This window comes from Saprolegnia parasitica, assembly GCF_000151545.1.
Source record: "Saprolegnia parasitica CBS 223.65 unplaced genomic scaffold supercont2.1, whole genome shotgun sequence".
Classification (NCBI taxonomy): Eukaryota; Oomycota; class Saprolegniomycetes; order Saprolegniales; family Saprolegniaceae; genus Saprolegnia; species Saprolegnia parasitica.
In genome coordinates this window covers 543,759-563,554 of record NW_012156395.1, presented here as the reverse complement: position 1 = coordinate 563,554, position 19,796 = coordinate 543,759, and the positions used below count along the sequence as shown (strand labels likewise).

The following is a 19,796-nucleotide window of genomic DNA, read 5'->3' as shown; positions in this document are numbered from 1 at the left end:
CACCAGCAGCTTCTTTCACGACGCGAGCTGCCTCGCCGTTTACGCCCACGCCTTTACACTTTTATTCGACATTCTCGCGACTTCAAGAGTGGCACAACGTATCTCCAAACGATTCTCTACATGGTGACGCGACCGGTGGTATTCCGATGTTCGATACACTGCGGTTGCCCACGGCTAGCTCAACACCCCGAGTGGCTCCACCCGAACAAGATGGGCCACCCGCCCTTATCCATCGTTTACGCTCGGCAATCTTTTGCACCAGGCGACACCGCGCATCGTTCGTTCGCACCGCCGCGCCGACATGCTGACTGCCCGTGCTTCTTCTGCTTCTTCGGCTGTGCAACCATACTAGGTCTCGCTGCATTGCACGCAAACACAAGCTTTAAAGCGTTCGTCATGTGCAACGGGGACTGATGATGTTGGCAGCCTCGACCAGGTCCTACCGGGCGTCGTCACGTGCGATGCGATGTATCGTGATGAAGGAAGCCTGCGACGACGACGCCACAAGCTGCCACGTCACCCCGAACTGTTATTTCAAGGATTCCATTTTCTGCAAACGACGTTTTGCTGTAAAATCACGAAGCCATGCGCAGGAGCGTGATGGGTGCCCGCTTGACAAGACGATGTGAAACTTACCACGGAAACGGCAATGGGCCCTACCCGCAGTCGACATGTCTCTGAAACCCACGCCGGGCTAATTCCATCGGTTCCATTTCTTTTCTGTTTGCTCGGATGCGACGACCGTCGCTGCCGCTCGTGACGCCGACCAGCGGGTACGGCCCGCTCATGGACGAGCCGCCGGCGAAGCGCCCGCCCAAGAAGCGCTACATGCACAACTGGGAAAACATCTTTGGGCACCACTCGGCGCGCTGGTCCGTGAGCAGCGTGCTCGGCCTCGTCCAGAAGGAAGGCAAGACCGTCGCCTTCCTCGTCCTCCTCGGCGCCTCGGGTACGCCGCCTCCTTCTGCTTGGTGTAGCATATTCGTGAACCAACCTAGTCTCGGTGCTCGACTATGGCATCAACGAGGCCATCGTTGGCCTCAAGTGGCTCCAGACGGAGTTTGTCGCGACGATCGTACGCGCAGCGCCATCGACGCCAGCCAACGACTGGGGCGTGCCATTGGCGGCGACGCTCGTCTGGAGCGCCGCCTTTGCTAGCGTCTCGGTGGGCTGGACGCGGTTCGTCGATCCCATGGCAGGTACACGCTCCAATATAGTTTGGGATCCCAGCATATTCCACGTAGCGGGCTCGGGCATTCCCGAGATCAAGACGATCTTATCGGCCGACTCGTGCCAGGATCCCGGCCGGTACCTGCGCAGCCGCACGCTCTTCTCCAAGTCGCTTGGGCTTGCGACGGCGCAAGCCAGCGGTCTCTCGGTCGGGAAGGAAGGGCCGTTTGTGCATACGGCGTGCATTCTCTCGCACCAGTTTATGAAGCACATTGGCGTCTTTGAGCGCCTCTACCGCAACAAGTCGCTGCACCGGCACATGTACAACGCCGCGTGCGCGGTCGGCGTCGCATCGACGTTTGGCGCACCCATCGGCGGCGTCCTCTTCTCGATTGAAGTCACGAGCTCCTTCTTTTTGCTCACCGTACGACCCAACCTCTCGTCTCCTCGTGACGTTAAATGGATAGAACTACTGGCGGGCGTTTGTCGCTGCGGTCAGCGGGGCCATCACCAAGCAGGTGCTCGACTACATCACGCGTGGGCACCACGCCGGTTTGCATTCGTTCCAAGCCCTGTACCCGACGAGCTACCTCGACACGTCGTTTCAGCAGCGCGAGCTCGTCGCCTTTGCGTGCCTCGGCCTCTGCATGGGCCTCGCCGGCGCAGCCTACGTTCATGGCGCTGCATACGTGCGCCTGCGCTTCGCACCGCTCAACAAGTCGTGGCCGCTGCTCTGGGGATCGTTTGTTGCCATGGTGGTCGCGGTCATCGTGTACTGTCCCGGTCGGTTTCTCGGTCTTGGCATCTCGGACGCGCTTGGCGCGTTAACGAGCCCGGATGCGTTGCCGTCCGTGTGGTGGTACGGAGACCACCCATTCGGTCCGCTCGCAGTACGTCATATCTGGACGATCAGAACTGAGTTGGTGATGCCGTAGATTTACTTTGTTGCCCGCCTTCTTATCACGATGCTCTCGGTGGCGCTGCCGGTGCCGTCCGGGGACTTTATACCGCTCTTCTCGGCCGGCGCGGCGTTCGGACGGCTTTACGGCGAGGTCCTCGTCGACTGGTTTCCGAGTATCCCGGTGGTACCCGGTGGGTACGCGCTCGTCGGTGGCGCATCGCTCGTCGCGGCGTCGACGCAAACGATTTCGGTTGCCGGTACGGTCGCTCGCCGATGTAGCTCGTTTGAGGCGAGTTGCTAGTCATCGCGCTCGAGCTCACGGGGCAGTTTATCTACTTTACGCCCCTCTTCCTCGCTGTCCTCATCTCGTGCGGCCTGAGCAAAGGCTTGAGCGTCTCGATTTACGACAGGTATGTCTTACTGCACTCTCAAAACTGCAATCTCAACACTGCAATCTCAAAACTGCAATCTCAAACTGCAATCTCAAACTGCAATCTCAACAACGCGATCTAGTGCCATCATCTCCAAGGGACTGCCGTACCTTCCAATGCTGCGCTGCAACGAACTGCGCACCGAGCGCATCGTCGCCCGCGATGTCATGATGAACGACGTGCCTTGCCTTGCTAACAGCACGACGATGGCCGAAATCGCCGACTTTTTGGCCACGCACCCGCGCTCCAGTGTCCCGATCGTCCATGAGGGACGCCTCTTTGCCGGCTGCGTGAGTCGCGACGAGCTCGAGGCGCTACTGGCGTCGTCGCCCGAGCTGTCGACGGACCCGGTCGAGCTAGCATCGGTGCTTGAAGTCAGCGGCAACGTGCTCAAGATCGACGAAGACACGCCGCTCGAGACCATCCACCTCGTGTTTGAGATGCTCAAGTGCAGCAAGCTCTTTGTGACGAGGTTCGGCGTCCTCCAAGGCGTCGTGACCCGGTCCTCGATGCACACGCGACTGGCGTACCTCGGAGGCGTCGACCGCAGTGCGACCACGATCGTTCCCCGCGATGACATTGTGTGCTAGCACTCGTGCCTTCTCTTGAAGGCTCGCTACTTGCCGGATTGATGCATTCATATTGCGTTAAAACTCATTTCTTATACCAAAAACTACGGGCGTGGAAGGGCTGCGACTGCCCGACTGCGATCGGGACATCCGACGCGTGGCAGCGGCGCCGTCGTCACGGGGCGCTGAAGTGTGAGCGACGCTTGTTGCATTCTTGTTGGTAATGCCTTGGCCCGTCGCTGCTCCGAGAGGCTACGCAAGCTCTTCGTACAAGTATTAATCGTGTTCCAAGGCGAGCAGAAAACAACAATATTTTGTGAAACAATGTGTGCAATTTAGTTCAAGAAGCGTATGTTGCAATTCCGTCGGCCCTGGGACTTGATAATAGAGGCAACATGGAAGATAAAAATGAGAGGGGTCTAACAACAACAAAAGCCTAAAACTGGACGGCCGACGACCCCTGCTTCTTGTTGCGCGAGTAGTCGAGCAAGTTGAGCGAGTCCCGCGAGTAGCCCGCCCCCGTCGACGACGACGACGGACGCATCTCGTGCGTCGACGGGCGCTCCGGCGCGTTAAACGTCGGCGCCTGCGGACGCGCATTGCGCGGCATCTGCGTCGCCCGCACATAGCTCTCTGGCGACGTGAGCACGTTCGGGTCAAAGTGCGGGTTGGTCGGCGGCACCGGAGCGTCGTCGTCGCGCTCCTCGTCGATGTCAAAGCTCTTGCGCTCGTCCCGGGCGCTCGGACGGACGTACGTGCCGCGGTCGTTGAACATCTCCGAATACGACTGCGGGCCCGGCGACGTGACGGCCGTCTGCGACGCGCGCGCCGCCGCCTTCGAGTGCAGCGAGGGCTGACGTTCCTGGACGACGGGCGGCGTAAACGTTGGCTGCGGCGGCGGGACAAAGGCTGGTGCGGCGACATACGTGGGCTGCGAGGACGCCACGTAAGCCGGGGACGGTGCAGCGTACACGGGCTGCGGCGACTGCACTGGGACTTGGGTCGGCGTGTAGGCCGGCGTCGGCGTGTACGTGGGCATGGGCGCCGGCGGGTCCGAGTCCATGCGTGCATAGGCCGCCGTCGTCGAGGCGGGAAAGTCGTTGGTCGTCGAGGGCGGCACAATAGGACCTTGCGGCGGCGGCGGCGGCGTCGGGTCCTTCTTGACCGGACCGTGGTCTTTGTGCACGACCGAGTGGTCCGTGCCCAGGCCATTTTCGTAATTGTCCATTTCGTCGTCGTCCTTGGCGCGGCGGCGGCGAATCACACACACGACGATACCAATGACGACGAGCAGACCGGCCACACCACACACGATGGGCACGACAAGCGACGACGAGCCCGAGCTAGAGCCCGAGGTGCCCGGCTTGGAGCCATCGGCCGGGTCTGCGCTCGACCCGGCGCTGTCGGTGGGCACTGTAAACTGCGCACCCAGATCGGCGCAGGTCCGCGTCGTCGACGCCGACGCCGGGAACGAGACCGTGCCCGAGACGGTGACCGTGCCCGACGAGAGCGTGATCGGGATGTTGTTAAAGTCGCTTCGGCTCGTCTTGTCGATGTAGTAGAAACCGGCGTCCGACGGCGACATGGGCACGCCGTTGATGGACGCACCCGTGACGACGCGGTATGCGTCGGTAAACTGCAGCGGGAGGTACGAGTTGCCCGCGCCTTCTTGCGTGCACACTTGAATGTTACCTGGCACAAACTCATTCGGGCACGTCACGAGCTTGTACGTCACCGAGAGCGGGTTGTTGACCGTGTTGGAGGTCAGCGCCTGCATCGCGCTGGGCGAGAGGCCGATATTGGTCGACGCCGACGTGTCGACAATGTAGGCAACCACCGAGCTGCCGGCGTTGCAGTTAGCGTCTTTGCATGTCACTTGGACGCAGCGGCCACACGTGGCCATGACCTTGCCCGGGATCGACGCATACTTGGTGCTCTTCGAGCCCGACGGCGACGTGATGCGGCACGAGCCGCTCTCGGCCTGGGCGTTGTAGGGCAGGAGGCTGGCCGACGTATCGGCGGCCATGGCCACGGCGACGAGCGCAGACGTTAAGAGGAGCAGTCGCATGGACCGAAGCAGTCGGCGATTGCGCAGGCGGAGGCAAAACCAAAACTCGGTGCTGGGTGCGACCCGTTCCAAGATTTGTTCTTTTTAATTTGCGTCGCACTTTTTTAAATACGCGCCTGGTCTTTTAAATTACTGGAAATAGGTAAGTCAACCGTCGTCGAACGCGGCTTCTTTTATTAATTACGATGTCTGGCTGGAATTTTTTGCGCCCATCAGAAAAACGGTCCAAACCTCTCAGACTTGATATGCGCTGACGCCAGCCGGTGCGGTCTAAACACACCCAACTCGGCGCCGCACACGGGCACGCAGCTGCGGCATGGACACGGCGTGACGGCGACGACGCGGGCTCGAAGGCGCTCGGTACGTACCGCCATCATCATGTTCGCGGCCGCTGCGGGCCAGTCCGCGCGCTGGCCATAAAGCGGCGTGCGATTAGCGCCGCGGAGCCGGTCTGCCGCTCCATTGTGACAGTCGTTACTAATACACTGGATCGCGCGGCCGCTGTAACGTCCATACAAAAGGCAAGGTCGTTGGCTCCGATCATTTCCGCCGACGCCAAAAAATGTGCGCCGATGCCTGCTGGACAACGACGGTGGACGTCGACGGCCCATCAGTTGGCATTCCAGTTCCATCATCGCGAACGACTAGCTCTCACGCGCCACGTTCGCTTCTGCGGCCGCTAGCATGCAGTCGCGAGGCAAGTGTGTGCTCGTGGAGGCTTGCCACGGTTACAGTGCGACGACATAATTGATTCTTGGCAGCCGCCGTCGCCGCCGACAAGTACACGGTAGCTAGCCAAGTAGCCACGATTGTGGACAAGGGCAATCTGGACCGAGGAGGAGGATGATATTATTGGAACGGAAGAATTCGAACTGCGTGCGACCGTGCCTGGTAGCCGCCGTCTTCGTGGGCTGTCAACGCGCCGACGAGCTTCGTCCAGTGTCACACGGCGGGTGGAATCGCCATCGGAGCGAGCTCGAGCTCGTGTCTTTATGAAAACCTGTCACAATGGATAAAGATCGCGCGCCTTCGATGCGGTTTGGGGCCAGTCGCCTGAGGAATCTCGGGTCGTGCAACCTGCCAGAATGCATACCGCACCGTCTCGGCACCAGAGACTACCATGTACGTGGCAGCCTGCCGATGCCATCGAGCATCTCGTCCCTTTCTACGCCGGAAGCCTCGCGCCGCAGTCTCATGCGCCCGACGGTACTATCGACTTTGAGAGGTATGCCAACCGCATGCGTTCTTATTCCAAGATCGTCAGCCATGGCCGAGCTTGTGGCCGCGATCCGCCAAGCTATCCCGGCGCTGTCCAAGGACCTGCACAAGGGACAGTACGGTACGTCTTGCATTGTACCGCGTGTGATATGAGTCCGGAGCAGGCAAGGTGGCCATCATCGGCGGCTCGCTCGAGTACACGGGCGCGCCGTACTATGCTGCCATCTCGGCGCTCAAAACGGTGGGTCTAGATACATGAGCTGACACCCCGCATGGATTGTACTAGGGCGTCGACCTCTGCCATGTGATTTGCACGGTCGAGGCTGCGATCCCGATCAAGTGCTACAGCCCCGAGCTCATTGTGCACCCGCTCTTGACGCCGGCGCCGGACGCCATCGATCGCATCGCAGCCGTGCTGCCACGTATCGACGCCGTGGTCGTCGGTCCCGGTCTCGGCCGCGAGCCGTTCGTTCTCGACTTGGTCAAGCAAGTGGTCGGCGTCGCCAAAGCCCGCGCCCTGCCGATCGTCCTGGATGGCGACGCGCTCTACTTGCTCTCGACAGACCTGACCTTGATTGCTGGCTACAGCCACGCCGTGCTCACGCCCAACATCGTACTACGCGCAACGAAAATACTTGCCTGTCGACACAACGTACTAGGTCGAGTATGGCCGGCTCTGCGTGGCCACGGGGCTTTTGAAGGAACTCAATTTGGTTTTGGCCGCGCTGATTCCACCCTCGCAGCTGTCGCAAAAGTCGTCCTTGTCCAGCCGCACTAGTACTCGCAACCTACCCTTGCGCTCTATGTAATAGGCTCGGGCACGTGGCCATTCTTCGCAAGGGCGAGGTCGACATGGCCTCGGACGGTGTCTCGAGTTAATAGCCGCGGCGACGCATTTCGATTTCGATGGCACTCAGATCTGATATGACGATGTAGCCTTTACAAACACACTGGACGGCAGTCCCCGGCGCTGCGGTGGACAAGGCGATGTACCAATGACACGCTGTGTATGCTTTTTTCTATGAATATGCGTTGCGTAGGTTGTGGCTGGCACCGTCGGCGCCTTCCTCGCGTGGCATCGCATCGCGTGCGTCCGCTTCCCGCGACGATCGTTTTAAACAATAGATTAGGAAGCAGCACGGCGACGAGACGTCACGAATGAACCCAATGCTTCGGGCGGCCATGGGCGGCGCCCTCCTGACGCGCCAGAGGTGCACCCAATCCGATTCTTCGCACGTGGTCTGACGCCGCGCGTAGCTCGGTGCTCGCGTTTGCCAAGAAGGGCGGAGCATGACGACGCCAGACATGATTCACCATCTTGGCGCAGCGTTCCAGACGCTCTACGACACCTAGCCCTCGTCCCAAACGTCGGTCTCGACGTGTCTATTGGTATCGAAAAAAGCACAACAACACTAGTACTGTATATGGAAATGGGCTCCTCTTCTAGTCGGTGGTGCGACCGACGACCTCGATTTTCTTGTCGGCGAGGACGAGCCACTGCTTGTCGCCGTAGTCGTAGTGGCAGCAGTGCATCTTGCGCTTCGAGTCATACCCGACAATGGTGCAGGGGTACCATGAGTCGTACCTACATTTCGGATGAGGGCTATATCGCAACAGAAAGGCGCCACCGATAGCTGTAGACGGTGAGGTTGAGTCCAATATCGCGCACGTCGTTGGCGAGGGCGCCCTCTTTTTGATTCAGTGGTGGTACGGGCTCGAGAAGCTTCTTTGGCAACACGTCTACGTACGGCGACGCGGCGAGACGGTCTTTGGCCTTCTGCCGCGCTCTCATCTGCTTGACGATCGAATGCTTGGACTTGGGCTTGGCTGGCCGCGCCTGGTTGGTCATCGTCGGTGGCGTACTTGGCGATTTCGTGCTCTCGCGCGACGATAGGCTGCCCGGTGGTTCTGCGTACGGACTGGACTCTTTTCGCTGGGTCAACGACGCTTTGCTCGATGGACGGCGGAGCGCCGGCAACGACGACGTCGACACGGACGTCTTGGGTCGCACCGGCTCGGGTGCTATCGCTTGTGCTTCGAGCTCGATGCACCGATCGAGTTCGTCGTCCGTGTGGTGGTCAATCAAGCGCTGGCAGATGGGGCACACGTCGTCGTCTTCGGGCGCGACGGGCAACGACGGCGCTTGCATGGACTGCAACTGCGCCTCCAACTGTCGACGTTCACTCTATCATGATATCGTCGTCATGCAGCGTTCAGCTCACAGTTCTTCGTACCTGGAGCCGATGGAGCTGACTCAGTTGGTGCTGCGCCTGACGGTCGTACTCTTCCACCGCACGCGCATCAGTCGGCGCCGAGTCGCTGGCTTGTGAGGTAGGTCGCTCCAACACGGGTGTTGCCTCGGGCACTTGATTGTTGCTGCTCACGAGCGATGGTGGCGGGCGTGGATCGATCTTGTTTGCTTGTAGCTTGCGCTTGAGCTGGGCATTTTCGAGCCGCGCTTGCTTGAGCTCGTCCGTGAGCGATGCGACTTGAGCCTCGAGCGCTGCGAAGCGCTCGGTCGTCGGCTGCGCACGGAGCAAGTGCTGGAGGCGAGCAATCTCCTTCTGCGCACGCGCCAGCAAATCGCGTCGTCGACAACTTCGTTCACTTGAATGTTGAGCGAGATCTGTTTCGCTCGCTCGGCAAACTGCAGCGTCGAGATCGTCTCTTCGATCGCGGCCTCTGACGGTGAAATCGTTGCAATCACAATCGTTCGCGTGTTGCCGCCGAGCGAGTCTTGCAGCAGTCGTGTCAGCTTCGAGTCCCGGTACGGAATGTGTGTTCGCTACAGAAGAATGTTGGTCGAAAAGATCGCAACCGCGATCATGTACTTTCTTGTCGGTGAGCGCCGCAATGACATTTCCCAGCGCCGACAGGCTCGCATTGATGTTGCGGAGCTCGCGCGTGCGGTCGTTGGACATGGCAATGTCCGTGTCCCACTATCGCAAAGGGATAGGTCTCCAACATGCACCATAGGACATCGACACCTTTTCCGAGCCCGCCAAGTCGACGAGGTTGAGCTACATATGCCGTGTGCATGTACCAATCAACGCGTGTGCAAAGTACCTTGGCTCGACGGATGATCGTCGTGCTCTCGGACCCGCGCGACTCGACTTCGATGTTGACTTGCAAGAGCGCGTGGCTCCGACTGCTCTTCTCGTTGCACTCTACGCGCTTTGTCAGTGGGACGACGTGGACGCGGACGTGGTCACCAGTCGCTCGGATCGTGCGATTTTGGCCGCCCACTTGGAGCAGATCCAGCACGTCTTGAGCGCTCCCGACGCGAAATTCAGAGATACCGCTGACGTAAATGTGCTTGGCGTTGCCCTGTGCATGGGATATTTGTTGAGAATCGTTAAAAAGACGATAGAAATGGAATATATACCTTGATATTTTCACGGACTTGCAGTGGCTTTTGGTCCCGCACGTTGGTTGCTTGGAGCAAGTCGAACACTTGGTTGTTGTAGATCTGCATGTATGAGCAGTGGACGACGGCGCCGGCGCCACTCGCACCAATGGTCGCAAGCTCGGCGAAGAGCCCGGCCACGGCGCGCGGAATGATACCGGCCTCCGCGGCGATCGTGTTACCGTCGACCAAGGCCGGCATGCTGTCGGGGCCCATCATCGTGTGCGTCTTGCCCGTACCTACATCCATCGCTTAGCCAGCACGTACATAAGTGCAGAAGGCACCAGTCTGCCCGTAGGCAAAGATCGTGCAGTTGAAGCCTTGCACGACTTGCTCGACCGACGAGGCGAGGTAGCCGTAGATTTCGTCTTGCTGCGTCAACGTCCCGAAAACAGCATCATAGGTATACCCGACGTCGACGTCCCAGGCCGCGCTCGCGACTTGAACATGGTTGGGCAGGTCGTCGCTGCTGTGCTTGGATGTAATCGTGACAACATCGTCGATCTCTTTTTGGCCCTTGCGTTCGCGCTCGTTGCGTGGCCGCACACGGACAATGACGCGGACACACTCTTGCTGCGCGACGCTGTGGTTGTCGTCGTCGTTGCCACCGGCCGCCGTCGTCGTCATGGTCGGTTTCAGAGTCGTTGCGGAAAAAGGCCTAGCACCAACAACTCCACTACGACATGGGCGCCGGCTCGTCGGTCGTCGCGGAGAGTTTTGAGCACGCGCAAGGCGTCGCTGCCTTGAAGGCCGCCCAATATACCGATGCGATTGCGTGGTTGACATCGGCGCTCTCCTCTGCGCCCGAGGATGCCGGTGCCATCTATGCGCACCGGTCGACGGCGTACTTGGCCCTCGCCAACCCTTCGAAAGCGCTGGACGACGCCCTTCTCGCGATCGAACTCTGTCCCATGACACCACAGGGATACTCCTGCGCGGCGCGAGCCGCGGCGCGCCTCGAAGGCGGCGGGTGCGCTGCTCGAACGTACGCCAAAAAAGCCCTTGCACTGTCGCCCGACGACGCCAGCGTGCGTGCACTGCAAGACACGCTCCGCGATGCACCGCGGGTCGATGGGGTGGGCCACGTCTTTAGCTGGGGCGCCGGAGACGACGCGCAGCTCGGACACGGCGCGACGACGTCCAAAGCGATGCCGACGATGCTGGACGCCTTCCGCGGGCGCCAAGTGGTCGCGGTCGCGTGCGGCGCCATGCATACGATCGCCCTCGGTGGCGCCCACGAGGTGTACGCGTGGGGCAACAACCAATACGGGCAGTGCGGCCTCGTCAGCGGCGACACGATGATTCCCATCCCGCAACTGGTGCCCGACTTTGTCGGCCGACCGGTGACCGCGGTAGCGTGCGGGGCCGGGCACTCGGTCGCCATCCTCAACGACGGACGGGTCTTTAGCTGGGGCATTGGCGCGCAAGGCCAGCTCGGGCTCGGGCCGGACGTTGCCTCGTCGCGACCACGGTGCCTCCCGGCGATTGAGAAAGGCGCGGTGGCAGTGGCCTGCGGTATCGCCCATACCATGATACTCATGGAGACGGGCGATGTTCTCAGCTGCGGTCTCAACCAGTACGGTCAGCTCGGCCTCGGCTCGACACGGGAAGGAAGCGTCGCGACACCCCGTCGGCTATCTCTACCCGGCGGCGCTGTCCGGCATATTGCATGCGGCGGTGCGCACTCGTGTCTCGTCGACGATGCCGGTGTCGTCTTTACCTGTGGCTCCAACAGCTGCGGCCAGCTCGGACTTGGCCACTACAACGACACGAGTCTGTTCACGGCCATAAACGGCCTTCCACCTGTCGCGCTCGCCGTGTGCGGCGAAGAGTTTTCGGCAGCGCTCACCAAAGACAAGTGCAGTGTCTTTACGTGGGGACTCGGCCTTGCCGGTCAAATGGGCGACGGGTCCGTCGACGGCTACTGCGACCCGCACCTTGTGCCCGACCTCCCCGAGACAATCGACTTTCTCTGCGCTGGTCAAGCCCAAGTCTTTGCGCTCTGTGACACTGGCAGCGTCTACACATGGGGCTTGCCGGGCGACCGGGCGTTTGATAATGCGTCGATGGTGCCTCGGCCGCAAAAGGTGGGCGCCTTCTTTGGAAAGAAGCGCATCCACATGCTGGCGTGCGGGCGAAAGCACTACGTCTTGCTCGCACGGGGGGCTGTCGCGCACCGGACAACCTTGCAGTGGGCCAAGAACACGCGCTTCATCGCTGGCGCATGGTCCAAGTTTGAGCTCACGACGTACGACGGCCTCGGTGGCCGGTGCTCGACCGGCGGCTACATCTTTACGAGCCATTTATCGCTACAGAGCACGGACGACGCGGCCTCGGCACTCGGTTTAGCCTCGGATGACACGAACGAGACGACGGTTGAAACCAACGACAATATGGATGGGAGCTACAGCGGACGATGTCGCTGCCATCGTGCGGGATCGTACCTCTTGCATGTGACGTTGGATGAAATCGGCATCCAAGACCACCCACTTGCGCTGACGGTAGCACCCGCGCGAGTGTGTCCGCCGCAGTGCAGCGTGGTCTGGCCACCACACGTTGCATGTCCGCTCGTGCAGCCGCCAGGCGCTACCATCGATATACTCGTGACCTTGCGCGACGCGTTTGGCAACCGTATCGTGCGGTTGACCGCCGTCGTCGACGACGACGACGTCGATGATGAGCCCGTCGTCCACTACCAGATCGTCGATACTGACAACCGCGTTGTGATCAAGGCCAGTGGCGGCCAACCGCTAACTCTGCGCTGGCCGTCCAATCCAGGCGAGTACACGCTCGACCTTGGTCTCGATGGACTCCACGGCCAGCATGCGATGCGCGGCAGTCCATTTTCGCTGCGCGTCCACGCGACGACCGCCGACACCTTGCGTCAACTGACGGAACAGTTGACGATCTCGGTACCGACGACGAGCGAAGTGGGCGAGACGATGTCACTGCGCATTGACGCACCCCCCGAGCTTCTTCCACCCGACTGCTCTTTCATCGTGCGATTTCAGTCGATGTTGGCAGAGCACACGCTTAGCGCGAGAGCGGTGGTTCGCTGGGGCGCGTCGGACCCGCTGACACCGACCTCGGTGACGGTATCCGACCCGCCGTTCACCGCCACCCATACAATCAAAGTCGCTGGCAAGTACGCGGTGGTGGCATTGATCACCAATGGCACGTACGCGCATGCTATCGATGAGGTCGCTCTCGAGATGACACCGGGGCGCGCGTCGGCCGAGTTCACTTTTGTCAGCAACTGGCGCCAACTATTGTCCGCGTGGCCAGCCGGCAACGTGGCGTTGACTCTGCATCTGGAGCTTCGAGACGCGTTTGGCAACAGTACACCCGTGCGCGACGACGACAACGTCCTCGCGTGGATCGCAATCACACCTGATGATGTGACGCCATCCGAAGAAGAGTATCTGCACGTGTCAGAGACGGTCGGCAGTCGGGTGAGCTTGGTCTTACCATGTGGCGGCTTCGGCGCCTCTGAATGGCTGCACATACATGTAAACGGGCGGCCCATCGAGTACGCACCGTTCGCACTACGCGGAGACGCAATGCTGCCGCCAATTGAGACAACGGAGAGCCTGCCACCGCCCCTCCTGGACGCTGCGAGCATCGAGCGGCTGCGGCTCGAAGAGGCCACGCGCCGACGCGCCGCCGAGGCGTTGCGGCGGGAGCGGCAAAAGCGACGCGATTCACACGCCAAGCAACTCGCCTTACAGAGCATGCGGCGGACCGGAGGCGGCTTCACCGTTCAGTTCGCACCGTGAGTCAAAAAGCAAGAAAAGAGGTGGTGGTAGAATGCTTCCTTCTTGCGACGACGACGACGTTTTGTTCCAAACGACCAAGCGTCAATTCGAACCGAAGCACATTATGTCCTGACGGAACGGGCCACATCAGTCGTACGCGCTGTCGTAGCGGTGTGGCTTGGCGCGGATAGAATTGATCCAAACCCAATGCACATTTAAGCAACATCCTATTCAACTAGCTGCGCCTATCTATCTATCTATCTATCTATCTATCTATCTATCTATCTATCTATCTATCTATCCATTCGTTCTGTTGGATCGATCAAAATAGGTCCATTGAGAGCTCTAGTTCATCATTGTGCAGTTTCGTGCCGCAGTTTCGTACCGGCATTCGTCTCGGTGCAGCACACATGCGTCGGCTAGCGTCGCTGCGGAATCGAGTGCAGCCGCTTCTGTTCGAGCTGCACGACCAACTCGTCGTGCCCCGTGACGTCCGGGGCTCCGAAAGTGACGCGACAGAGCGCGCCCTCGCCTACCTCGGGCGCCCCAAGAGGTACTGGACGATGGCGCCATGACCAAGCAACAATTGCATTGTATTCTAGAAGTGTCAGTCGCTTCTGGTCCGAGAAGGCGTGGCTGCTTCTGGACGCACTCCAGATCTACGGCCTTGTATGGCAGCTGGCCCAGTCGTGGCCGTGGCCATCGGCATGGCTCGCGTCGACGCGCTGGATCGTAGCGTTCAACCTCGATGTGCTGAGCTTCCTGCCCACGGGCGCTGGCATGGGCATGAAGGCTCCGCCCTTCTCTCTTTGGTACTCGTCCCCGCGTGTCGCTTCTTCGTCGACACTACTACGTTCTTAGGGGCGAACTGCATGGGTCCTACTGGCTGTACGCACTCGTGTATGCACTGCTGCCGTATGCGGCCATGCTGTACTACATCGTGCGGGCTCGGCACTGGCGGGTGCGAGGGGACGCGCTCTTCCTCGTCTTTGCCGCCCGCCTTGAGAACCGGCTCCTGCGGCTTTTTCAGGTCCTGTACCTGCCGATCGCGCTCGCGCTTAGTCGTCTCGTCAACTGCATGGCGGTGCCCAATCCTCTGGACGTCCACGCCTCGGACATTGTGCTCAGCGTGGACCCGACGGTCAAGTGTCACAGCTCCCTCCACATGTACGACGTCGTTTTGGCGCGCTCGGTCTCACACATACTATGGGTGTAGCACCTTGGGCGTTGGCATTGGTGCTCTCTTGGGGCTTCCGTTTCTCTTCGGGTTCCCATGGTTTTTATATCGGCGGATACACTGCGCCGGCATGGCGTGCAGCGACGGTATTTGAACCCGCGACACCATGTCGTATAATGTCGGCGTAGACGGCCACGAAGAAACTGTCGCTGCGATCGAGCTGAGCTACCTCGTGGGCATCTCGGACGACTATGAGCTCTTGTACGTGCCACAGTACGCGTCGTACACACGGCGACGCGCGAGCCTACCCGTGTACATGTGTCTGTACAAGCTCAGTCTCCTTCTCGTCTTTTCTGTGCTGCGGTCGCAGTTTCCAAACATCGAGAACCAGCCACTGCAAGGCACGCTTTTCTTTACTCTACTCACGCTGCGCTTCCTCCTTCAAAGCTACGACTACCCGTACCGCCTCTCGTCGACCAACCACGTGATGGTGTTTTTGGATTTGGTGTTGATTTTCGACGGCGTCATGGGTACTACGAAGCCGCGAGATGATTTGATGACAATATTCATAATGTCTAGTGTTCTTGTCGGCCAATAACGTCCGCAGCGCGCTCACCGTCGCGTCGGTCAAGGTGCTCTGCCTCACCTTTGTACATACGTGGGCCATCGTCGTGCTGAGTGTGTGGTGCGTCCTCCTCTTCCTCGCGTGGCGGCGCATGCAAGTGACGTGGCCGACGCATCTTCGCATGCGCGCGCTCGTGGCACACGCCCCACCGTACGGACTTGGGTCGAGACCATTCAAGCGGCACAGGAGCTACTGCACAAGGTGCGCTTTGGATGGTGTAAGCACCAGTTGTCATTGTATGTACTAGGACTATGCGTCGCCGACGTTGGTCAAGCCGACGGTCGAGCTCGGTGCTATGGCGACGGCGCTCCAGGCCCATGCCTCTGACGCGTTGCGCTTGCGTCACCTCTTGCACGTATTCCTACATTGATTGATGGATTGATTGATGGGATAAATGACAATATTCTCCACTACGGACGGTAGCGCTCACTGCACGACTTGGCCTTGCACGTGCAAGCCGCATACGTCGAGTCAGCCGCCACGTCGGCGATGCCGTCGTCGCTCCTCGACAGCTGCGTCGACAGCTTTGCCTCGGAGCTCGAGCGCTACCAGGTACGACTCGTTTCGATGACCAAAGTAAGACAAGTTGTCCACAACCTCGCACAGGAAAAACATGCAATTTTGCACCCACGCAAGCGAGACGCGCTCTTCAAGCTACGTGTGCTCCACACACTTGTCGACGAACACAGCGGCAAGCCAACGTCGAAGGAGCTCTCCACCCCATCTTTCTCAGCACCAAGCATGCGCCGCGCCCCACTGGATGACATGCTCGTGGCCACGGACCCCGCACTCTACGTCTGGTTCAGCTGGGATCCGTCCATGTCGCTGCTGGTGGCCACCTGCGGTGCGCCGACGCCGACACTCTTGTCCGTGCGGTGGTACCTGGCACTGTACCACACAACGCTGCACATGGGTTGCATCGCGACGGTCACATCCATCGATGTGGCCACGCTGTGGGTCCACCTTGACGTCCTCCTTTGCTTTGAACACGCAGCGCCGTGCGTTCGCAGTGGCTGGCTCTGCTTGAGGCAGGTGCCGTCGCCCGTCAACGCGACCTTGTTGCAATGCAACGACCCGGATACCCACCACATCTTTGCGAGTCTACCGCAGCACACGCCGACGCCAAGCGCCGTCTCCGTGGCCCGATTGCAATCGCTCTTGGAGCGTCCTATCGAGAGAGCGGCCGAGCGTGTCGTCGACTGGCAAGACGTCTTGTACGAATGGGAGGTCGCGTTCGTGTACTTCGAGAAGCGGCGCCCGTCGAGCTCGGATCGGGCCAAGGTTCAAGCGTGGTTTCGAGCCTACCACAGCGCGCGGTGCGCTGCCAAAGCCGCGACAACGAGTGCTATTTGAACATATGCTCTGTATTCTCTTTTTAACAAGCATGCCGATGGCGCCACTCTGCCGAGGACAGCCTCTTATGCATCACATCGCAGAATATCGATCGAGCGTGCGTTGAAAGGACCAACTTGGTGCTCCGTGTGGGACAAACGAAATGACTTTTCTTTATTTTTGTTATGGAATCACCTAGGGCTAGGGTAGTATCGCCTGTAAAAGGCTAAAGTGCCGTCAGGAAGCGCAGCCGTTGCCATGTACGCGTGTCACGCAAGGCCACTGCGATATATGTCTATTGGATATCGTCTATATCATCTACTAGCGTTCGTTCACAGCTAGTTGTGTTGTTGTTAAAGTTGGTCGTCTTTCAAGACCGATTATTCGTCAAAAGCTAAGTACTCATCTCGGCCTTTCTTTGGTGTGTACAGTCGGTTCCGGGACGTGGCCGAGGCAGACAGAGTCGGGAGCGCGATCAACAAGACAAGATACCGACGTGGTGCGCGAGAAGCCGACGAAGATCATGTGGCTCGGGCTCTTGAACGAGGCTGTCGTGCAAGCGCAGTTGAGCGACCCGCGCCGCCTTGACGGCCATCGTCCATGGACTTGGTAGTGGTAGGTTGGCGCGAAAGACGCGATCGTTCTGGATTCGTCAGAAGTTGAACCAGACGCAGGCGGAAGCGAGTGGTGCTCCAAACGACGTGCTCAATAAGGGTGTCTACAAGTGGGGTAGCATCTTTGCGCCGCGATTGGGCCTTGTCGTCTCGACTTTGATTTGGATCTGGGAGCGCGATTTGATCGGGCAGTGGGGGTACGCCAGTGACGCGCCGTCGTCGTTATCGAGCGCCCGCGTCGGCGACGTCGGCGCGCCGTTCGGGTGCTGTAAATACAACACCGGGTCGAACGTGATGCTCTTGCCCAACGCAATGCCCATGTCGGAGGCCTCGTTCTGGCGCTGCAGCTTCGCGTGGTACGCACTGAGCGTCGGGAGTCGCGTTGTCGCTGGCATCGCGTCCGGCTTGTCAGTGAGGAGGTCGTAAAAGCACTTGAGCTGCGCCACGTACGCGGCAAGGTCGGGCTCCTCGACCCACTAGAGATTTTTCATCAAGCCGATTGGCATGCATCCCGCCGTCATACGTGCTCGACAAAGAAGAACATGGCGTCACTGAAATACTCGATGGTCAAGGCGGGCTGGCCGTGGCTGTCGCTCTCCCACGCATCGTGGATGATGATCGAGGCCAAGCTGTCGATCCACTCGGTCGTGAGTCCTAATCATCCATCGCTGCGGCGGCCACTGCATATAGGAGACACGCTGTACCCGAGAGCAGCTGCGAGTACAAGTGCGTGTACTGCTGCTTGCTCATCGTTGGGTCGTCCTTGGACTTGATTTGGCACTGCCTATAGAATCATGCGCAATCTCGCCAAGCAGGACACGGTATCGGCAAGTACCAAAGCGACCGCAGCCACTTGCGCACATTTGGGTGTGTCATAATGGCCGACCGCTTGATCTGCAGCTCGCGGTGTCGCCGGAGGATGTCCTGCACGTCGCGCGACAGAGTCACGGGCGGCTTCTTTGCCGCACTCTGGGCGCACCGCGGCGGCCGCGAGTGGGGCTTCTTCGGGCTCTCGCGCGACGCCGGGAGCGTCTCGTCCTCGAGCGGCGCCTCGGCGACCGTCGCGAGCGCACTGGGCGTCGGCGACGTCGGCGACCGGGAGCGCAGAGTCGTACGCGTTGTCCATGAAGGCCTGGTACACGCGCTGCATCGTCTCTTCCGAGCTCGTGAGCGTGTCGTCGATCGCGAGGCGCGCGCGGTGTGCAGCGCGTTCTTCGAGCTTGGCGAGGAAGGCGCCGAGGCTCTCGGCCTCGGCGCGGAGGTCGGCCATCGTCAGCGAGTCCCATATCGTGAACCGTCGCATCATGTACGCGTCTACGCTACCTCCATGCCCCGGCCGCCTTGCCGTCGCTTCCGTCCACGCAAACGAACGACGCAGGGACAAATGGGTTATTTTTAGCGCGCCACGTCAGAAGCAACGCAAATCGTGTGCTACGAGTTGAAATAGTGTATGTATCATCGCCATGGCCGTTCCGCTTCGTCGGTCGGTCGCGACGACCTGTAGCTGCTGCAGGCAGCATGCGTGGACCTCGAGAAAGGACGCAATGAAGAAAAAGTGCAAGCCCTTGCTACGATCCCATACTGCGTAATGCGCAAGCGCATCGGATACCCTTGGTATAAGCTCGCCATAGGCGACTCGTCAGCTCTGAATACTACATACCGGTATGCAAGCTTGAGACTCATTCGAACTCGTCACATCACACGACTTGTTGTCAGCCTTCTGCTATCTATACACTTGCTTTGAGAAACAACCGGCTGACTTATTCCAAAGCTGCAGCCCAAAAGACGCAAGCGATGGCGTCGGAAGCACTGGGCCACGGTGACTTCGAGCAGCCATAGAAAGAGGCGTAGCACGACCAACGAGCACCTGATGCCCTCAAGTTGACTTGAACATGTAGTATGATAGTACCTTCTGCAATCTACGTACTGCGCTGCCAACAGCCACGTCCCTGCAAGTCTTCCCTGCACACTGAAGAATGTACGAGTCATGGCACAACGTATGTATTATGTGAAGCAGGTAGTTGGTATCGCTACGCCATGCAGAGCAAACGGCTCAACGTTTACTCGTCCAACTCGGAGGCGAGGGCCTTGGCCTTCTCCTTGACTTCCTCAATGCCACCGACCATGTAGAAGGCGGCTTCCGGGAGGTCGTCGTACTCGCCGGCAAGGATGGCCTTGAACGACGAGACGGTCTCCGCGAGCGCCACAAACTTGCCCGGCTTGCCCGTAAACACTTCGGCGACGTGGAGCGGCTGCGACATGAACTTCTGCACCTTACGCGCGCGCGCGACCGTGAGCTTGTCGTCTTCCGACAACTCGTCCATGCCGAGAACTGGCAATGATATCCTGGAGACCCTTGTAGTCCTGGAGGAGCTTCTGCGTCGCGCGGGCAACCTCGTAGTGCTCGTCACCAATCACACGCGGGTCGAGCATGCGCGACTTCGAGTCGAGCGGATCGACGGCCGGGTAGATACCGAGCTCCGAAATCTGGCGCGACAACACCGTCGTCGCATCCAAGTGCGAGAACGTC

General features: G+C 59.8%; 8 protein-coding genes across 8 annotated transcripts in view; 4 read left to right on the top strand and 4 right to left on the bottom strand.

The window, feature by feature from the left end:
• The first annotated feature begins 728 nt into the window (after positions 1–728).
• SPRG_00226 (hypothetical protein) lies at positions 729–3,173 on the top strand. The gene is made up of 7 exons (XM_012338332.1): positions 729–949; positions 999–1,199; positions 1,245–1,594; positions 1,638–2,060; positions 2,106–2,328; positions 2,373–2,481; positions 2,585–3,173. The coding sequence occupies exons 1-7, from the start codon at positions 733–735 to the stop codon at positions 3,090–3,092; spliced, it is 2,031 nt and encodes a 676-aa protein (XP_012193722.1). The 5' UTR covers positions 729–732; the 3' UTR covers positions 3,093–3,173.
• A 194-nt stretch (positions 3,174–3,367) lies between these two features.
• SPRG_00225 (hypothetical protein) lies at positions 3,368–5,177 on the bottom strand. Its single transcript, XM_012338331.1, has one exon. It carries the CDS (start codon positions 5,137–5,139, stop codon positions 3,508–3,510), a length of 1,632 nt encoding a protein of 543 aa, XP_012193721.1. The 5' UTR covers positions 5,140–5,177; the 3' UTR covers positions 3,368–3,507.
• Positions 5,178–6,405: 1,228 nt separating this feature from the next.
• SPRG_00224 (YjeF) lies at positions 6,406–7,651 on the top strand (the record flags this gene model as incomplete). The annotated part of the gene is made up of 9 exons (XM_012338330.1): positions 6,406–6,478; positions 6,522–6,598; positions 6,644–6,970; positions 7,017–7,111; positions 7,170–7,231; positions 7,294–7,346; positions 7,398–7,448; positions 7,495–7,568; positions 7,615–7,651. 9 exons carry the CDS (start codon positions 6,406–6,408, stop codon positions 7,649–7,651), a joined length of 849 nt encoding a protein of 282 aa, XP_012193720.1.
• A 101-nt stretch (positions 7,652–7,752) lies between these two features.
• SPRG_00223 (hypothetical protein) lies at positions 7,753–10,390 on the bottom strand (the record flags this gene model as incomplete). The annotated part of the gene is made up of 10 exons (XM_012338329.1): positions 7,753–7,942; positions 7,986–8,542; positions 8,592–8,921; positions 8,966–9,142; positions 9,189–9,296; positions 9,345–9,377; positions 9,424–9,524; positions 9,570–9,684; positions 9,743–10,002; positions 10,048–10,390. 10 exons carry the CDS (start codon positions 10,388–10,390, stop codon positions 7,801–7,803), a joined length of 2,166 nt encoding a protein of 721 aa, XP_012193719.1. The 3' UTR covers positions 7,753–7,800.
• A 10-nt stretch (positions 10,391–10,400) lies between these two features.
• Positions 10,401–13,776, top strand: SPRG_00222 (hypothetical protein). The gene has a single exon (XM_012338328.1). It carries the CDS (start codon positions 10,447–10,449, stop codon positions 13,537–13,539), a length of 3,093 nt encoding a protein of 1,030 aa, XP_012193718.1. The 5' UTR covers positions 10,401–10,446; the 3' UTR covers positions 13,540–13,776.
• Positions 13,777–13,928: 152 nt separating this feature from the next.
• On the top strand, positions 13,929–16,673 carry SPRG_00221 (hypothetical protein; the record flags this gene model as incomplete). Its single annotated transcript, XM_012338327.1, has 10 exons — positions 13,929–14,071; positions 14,121–14,330; positions 14,380–14,685; positions 14,735–14,841; positions 14,884–15,225; positions 15,275–15,453; positions 15,507–15,521; positions 15,568–15,675; positions 15,744–15,872; positions 15,927–16,673. 10 exons carry the CDS (start codon positions 13,929–13,931, stop codon positions 16,671–16,673), a joined length of 2,286 nt encoding a protein of 761 aa, XP_012193717.1.
• Positions 16,674–16,982: 309 nt separating this feature from the next.
• On the bottom strand, positions 16,983–18,536 carry SPRG_00220 (hypothetical protein; the record flags this gene model as incomplete). The annotated part of the gene is made up of 5 exons (XM_012338326.1): positions 16,983–17,742; positions 17,790–17,920; positions 17,971–18,050; positions 18,102–18,338; positions 18,382–18,536. 5 exons carry the CDS (start codon positions 18,534–18,536, stop codon positions 17,371–17,373), a joined length of 975 nt encoding a protein of 324 aa, XP_012193716.1. The 3' UTR covers positions 16,983–17,370.
• Positions 18,537–19,326: 790 nt separating this feature from the next.
• SPRG_18781 (hypothetical protein) overlaps positions 19,327–19,796 on the bottom strand; it is a gene marked incomplete at both ends in the record, with an annotated part of 1,053 nt that continues 583 nt past the window's right edge. The window contains 2 exons of the mRNA XM_012338618.1: positions 19,327–19,598; positions 19,621–19,753. Of these exons, the coding sequence (XP_012194008.1) occupies positions 19,327–19,598; positions 19,621–19,753 (405 nt within the window). The remainder of the gene's footprint in view (positions 19,599–19,620; positions 19,754–19,796) is intronic.